Below are 5,345 nucleotides of genomic sequence, written 5' to 3'. Positions count from 1 at the left end.
CAAAAAATAAAATTAGGTGAAGGTTTGTTTTGTTTGTGTGATATTTTGATATTGAACGTGACCCGGAACCGGAAACACTATGGATTTGTTTTGATTTCCACCCGCGAAGAAGAACAGGCAAAAGTCTTGGGAAGCGCCAACAAGTGGAGGAACGAACGGGCCAGGAACGGTATGGCCGCACTTGAGCCCTACTCTGGCTTAATAACTCAACTTTTTGAGAGTGGGAAAACACATGATGAAATCAGCACCGCTCTGCAGCGTTTCGGTGCTCCACAGTGCTCTGTCATGTCCGTTAGGAGGTTCTGCATGGCACACAACCTAAGAAGACGAAATCATGTCTCCGACACTGAGTTGGAAACTGCTGTGATTTCTTCAATATACAGGGTATGTGATTAAAATCTTGAATGAGCATGGCATCTTTATCTGTTGGAGAATATTCATTTACCTATCTGTTTTAGACGGGTCCATCCTATGGCCATAAATTTATGACAGGATACCTGTCTTCAATCGGCATGCGTGCCGGGGAAAACAGGGTTGGGAGAGTCTTACGAGAAGTACACCAGCCTTACCATGATTTGCGACGACATGTAAGTAACGTAGGGAGTTATATAAATGCTAAACACATGAACAGTGGTGGAAAGTAACTACGTACATTTTTTTGCTATACTTGTACTATAAGAGTATTTGATCCTTTCCACTAATGTTACATTTCATGGAGAAATATATTACTTTCTACTCCCGTACATGACATGTTTAGTAATAACTATCTTAACATTACATACATTGTAATTGTAGAATTGTAATTGTAATTATATTTCAGAGTTATCAACTGATGTCACATCATTATGATAACATATCATCCAGCACTACACATAGGAATGAATCATTTTTAATTATGTTTATCTTTTTTTAAAGGGTGCTCGTAATCTGAATCCCATCCCCTATCATGCAGAGTATATGGGCCACAAAATTCACATGGATCAGAACGAGAAGCTTGCCATGTTTGGAGTAACTCATGTGGTGGCAGTTGATGGCTACAGCAGCAAAATTGTTGCAAATGCTACCATGCCCATAAAAAACAATCTCATTATTTATGAGGAGGTGTACAAGTGAGTGATATAATGTCAAGGCAAATGTATTTAGTGTTAATGTAATTTTGTTTTATAAGGCTCATCATATCAAACTGAATTTTTATGTTTTTTCAGCAGATCTTGCTATGCATTTAATTCATTCAATGTAATGTACTGTATTTGACTTCTTCCATGTATGTCTGTGACACCAAGTAGTCATGTTACATTAACATACACACTCATTTGTTCCAGATCTGCAGTGGTTACCAATGGGATGTGGGACCAAGTGAGAGTTGACCATGGGAAGGAGTTTTATTTGTGCCTTTTCATTCAGGAAATCTTTTCCAGGCACAGGCATAACCTCAGCAGGCAACCCTATGTCCAGACTACATCTTCCAGGGTAAATGTTTCCATTTGTACTCAAAATGAAGGGCTCCAATAATAACATAATAAAGATAAAACAATTGACATTAATACATAGGTCTATAAGATATAAAATAGGGCAGTCATATGCCATTTAAAAGACAGCAGTCTCATTGTGACCTGTATCATTAGCTGGTACTTTCATTTACAAGTTATTTGTTGGTGAAATCAGTTCATATGGCTACAGTGCATGGTTTTCTGTGTCACATTCATGGATTTCCAAATGGAATATGAAGGTTGTTTAGAAACAGAATATGACAGGATTTGTTGGCAGTTTTGATCACAGTAATTAAGATACGGAGCAATTACCAGCTAATATAAACATTTGATCTTCCTCACTTATTTTTCTAACATATCTTGTTTTCACAACAGAATCTAAGGGTGGAGCGGATCTGGCCAGAAATAAATAATCGTGTCAATTACCCACTAAAGCAGGCCTTGGTGCACCTGGTTGACCAGGAGGCCATAGATATGCAGGACAGCACTGTGAAATTCTGTGTATCAAACCTGACGCGCCCACTCAGCCAAATTGGGTTAACAAGGGTTGTAGAGTCATGGAATGCACATAGGATTCCAGGTATGCAAATGTCCATCTAAATATTGTGAATGAGTCATGTTAGCCTGTGCTTTTAAAAAAATGGTTTTAAACAAAACAGTAAACAATATAATTTAAAAATCCTTATTTACTTTTACCAGGCAGAGGAATACCTAACAGCTTTGCAGCAGGAGGATGCCCAGCCAAAATATCAGAGGACCTGCTACCCACTGCTTCTGTTGCTGCAGACAGATATGAGCAGGAATTGGGATCCTCTCTCAGCAGGGAGTCAACGTTCGGTGTGGACCCTTTTCACTCTGAGGAGGACAGGAGCCGGGCAGAAGAGGACTTTGCCATTGCCTACCCTGATCTGTCTGTCATTTTTGACAGTGTGGTCAACAGTGACTATACGATTTTCAATGAAGCCCTTTTCTGCCTGCTGAATGTGACAGAAAGGCATGTAGGAAATGTTTTGATGGTGTGACTGCATGTGTGTACTGCATGTGGACCACTATTTTTGTCAAAATAAAAATGTACACTGAAACAGTTCTAAGAAATGTCAAGAACATTTTATTGAATGTAAATGTAAATGTTAATTTGAACGTTACCATATAAAACCATTTTAGCTTACTATAAAAATGGAGTATATATAAAAATAGAAAAAATATATAAAAATAAAGTACAAAACGCAAATAATTTCTTAAAACAAAATTAAAATGCTTGTAAAGCATGAAAATATAAAAAATCCTTCGAAATAAAGATACTTGTAAGCAATAATAATAAGCATTTTGAACAATTAAAATGCATATAAAACTGACAGGAGCAGATACTCACAATTGAATTAACTATTTGAATACATCACAACATTGAAACAGTTGTGAAACAGAAAACAAACTAATAGAAATAATTGTTAGTGTGATCAAAGAAATAATGTGTGCAGTGCAGCCAGTGCATCGTCCAGCCCCACCACTGACTGTTTGTTGGCGTGAAACTCAACATCTCTGCACTTTGGGCAGTAAGTGTGGCTTTCCAGCCACTTCTCCACACAGGCACAGCAACCCAGGAGACTTTTGCAGCAGCTGCTGAATATGGGCTCCTTCATAGGATCTGCATGGACAAAGTCAAGAAATTACCATTTCATGTTGCCTCCATATGATTTGACATCTTTTCAACATCCTCTTGAATAGATGTTCACAATGCATAAGTAAATTAATTCTGCTTTACCATATGTTTAACATTTGTTGCTGCTTTAAACAAAAAATATGCAACAGAGAAAATGTTTTCCCTCCAGTAAATAACACATTTGAATTAACACTAACAGAGCACTGAACATTTTAAAGCAAATACAGACGGTCTACCTCTAGGAACAGTACCTCCACAGATGATGCAGGCAAAGGCAGCCTTCACAGCTGCAGCCTGATGGTCGTTGAGACAAACTGTTGTGTGCGGGTTGGCCTGCACAAACTGGACAAGTTGTTTCAAGGTCCTGGAGACTTCCTGTAGACCCTGGGATGCGAGAACGACCTCCTCAATTTGATCAATGACCTCAGGGAGTTCTGTGTCCTCATGACGACTGAAAAATAAACAAAAGACAGTGTTAAGTGTGTATTCACTTGGACATTACAACATTGACAACATACTACGGAAGAATAGCTGTTCTAGATTTGAAGAATCCTTTCCAAATTAATTATCTCAGGCCAATCACAGCACATCAGCTGTGACCTTTGATAAGTAATTTATCACAGGCATTATGTTGACATGCATTTAGGATGTTTAAATACCTTTCTCTCCTTCTCTTACTCCCCCGTAGCCTCTGGAGCTGTTCCTCTGGCACGGCATAAATCTTTCTTGCATGCTGTTTCCAGAATGCAGAACCTGCATGGATGGATTGGTATTAATATCTATTAACAACACAGGACAATTGTTTTGGATATGAAGTATACATGATGAAGAATATGAAGTTTAGACACTGAAGGTCACCGATGTCTCAATATGTTCAATATGTAACTGACATCATTGAATTATAATGTAAAATGTTAGTCTGTACCTCTCGTTCCTTCACAGTCAATTATTTCATTGCCATGGTTGTCAATTAACACAATTGGCTCATCCTGGCCCAGGGCCTCAGCCACTTTGGCCCTTATACTGCCCACCGAAGCCTCGAACTCAGTGAACCTGACGGCCACTGTCTTCCGGGTTTCGGGTTTACCGTCAACCACCTCTGCTATTAAGATATTCCTAAACATAAATGTAAACAAAGCATTTAGGCCCATTTACAAAGCAATACACCATTTTCCAAAACTATGTTGTACTTACAGACATTACAATCAAACAGAATTTGTAATGATGAAAGTTTTTAGTGTATTCACCTTTGCATCATCTTTGGTCCAGTAGCTCTGGGTGCAGGCTGAGGCAGAGATCCTGAGGAAGCAGATGCACCACCACTGTGTGGGCGGCGAAATGCAAAGTGCACAGGATTTTGCCAGGAAGCGCCCTCATTAGTGGTGTCCACCCCATGTATTTCATAGTGGCCACTGATTTGGAGCTCAGTGATTTTGAACACACCATCGTGTCCAGGGAGTATGCCTTGGTTGTGGTCGTCGGTTAAATAAATGCTGTCTGCACGGACCTGAAATAAACATTTTGGAAAACACTTTGAAATGATGTGCATAAGAATTACATGACACAGTTATTACTATGACTGTACACCTTTTAAAAACATGAGGAATGGTTACGACTGTTGTCATCAAGTGTCCTTCAGTCCACTAAGTAAGATTTATTACACAGTTGATGTTGTTTGCAATGTCTTTATGACAGCTTTAGATTAACCATGGCAATTTATACACACACACACACACACACACACACACACACACACACACACCTATACGGGCGCGGGTGGTTTATGAGGGCTTTTCACCCATACCAGTTCAAACCCTGGTATATGGAGACGCACCTTTTCCTTAGTCGTAGACAGTGATAATAAGTATTAAACTGGTCCTTATGATAAAGGGAACAAACCTCACTGTTCAGAATTAATATCTCATCAAAGAGTCTGGAGATATTAAGACCTGACATTCTACAGGACTGTTGGGACGGGGCGGATCCTAACGTGCCGCTGACTTATGAAGACCCTGCTGGTTTAGCGGGACATTACCAATACACACACACACAAACATGGCAAGACCCTGAGTTATGAGGACCATCCTGGTTTAGCGGGACATGACCAATACACACACACACAAACATGGCAAGACCCTGAGTTATGAGGACCATCCTGGTTCAGAGGGACATTACCAACACACACACACACAAAC

The 5,345-nt window shown here is 39.5% G+C and overlaps 1 protein-coding gene and 1 long non-coding RNA gene across 3 annotated transcripts; one reads left to right on the top strand and one right to left on the bottom strand.

Annotated features, from left to right (window-relative positions):
• The first annotated feature begins 957 nt into the window (after nt 1-957).
• Nucleotides 958-2,553, top strand: LOC306789392. 2 transcript variants are annotated; one of them, XR_013772650.1, is made up of 3 exons: nt 958-1,109; nt 1,323-1,470; nt 2,190-2,553. It is a non-coding gene; the product is annotated as an uncharacterized lncRNA (long non-coding RNA). The 2 variants fall into 2 exon arrangements; XR_013772651.1 differs by lacking the exon at nt 2,190-2,553 and adding an exon at nt 1,866-2,005.
• Nucleotides 2,554-2,947: 394 nt separating this feature from the next.
• LOC306789900 (uncharacterized protein) lies at nt 2,948-4,274 on the bottom strand (the record flags this gene model as incomplete). The annotated part of the gene is made up of 4 exons (XM_079285981.1): nt 2,948-3,135; nt 3,402-3,601; nt 3,810-3,903; nt 4,076-4,274. The coding sequence occupies 4 exons, from the start codon at nt 4,272-4,274 to the stop codon at nt 2,948-2,950; spliced, it is 681 nt and encodes a 226-aa protein (XP_079142107.1).
• Nucleotides 4,275-5,345: the final 1,071 nt, after the last annotated feature.

The sequence above is a fragment of the Melanostigma gelatinosum genome (genome assembly GCF_949748355.1).
Source record: "Melanostigma gelatinosum genome assembly, chromosome: 2".
NCBI classification, from domain to species: Eukaryota; Metazoa; Chordata; class Actinopteri; order Perciformes; family Zoarcidae; genus Melanostigma; species Melanostigma gelatinosum.
The sequence above is the reverse complement of the archived record's forward strand: the minus strand, read 5'-3'. Positions and strand labels throughout refer to the sequence as shown.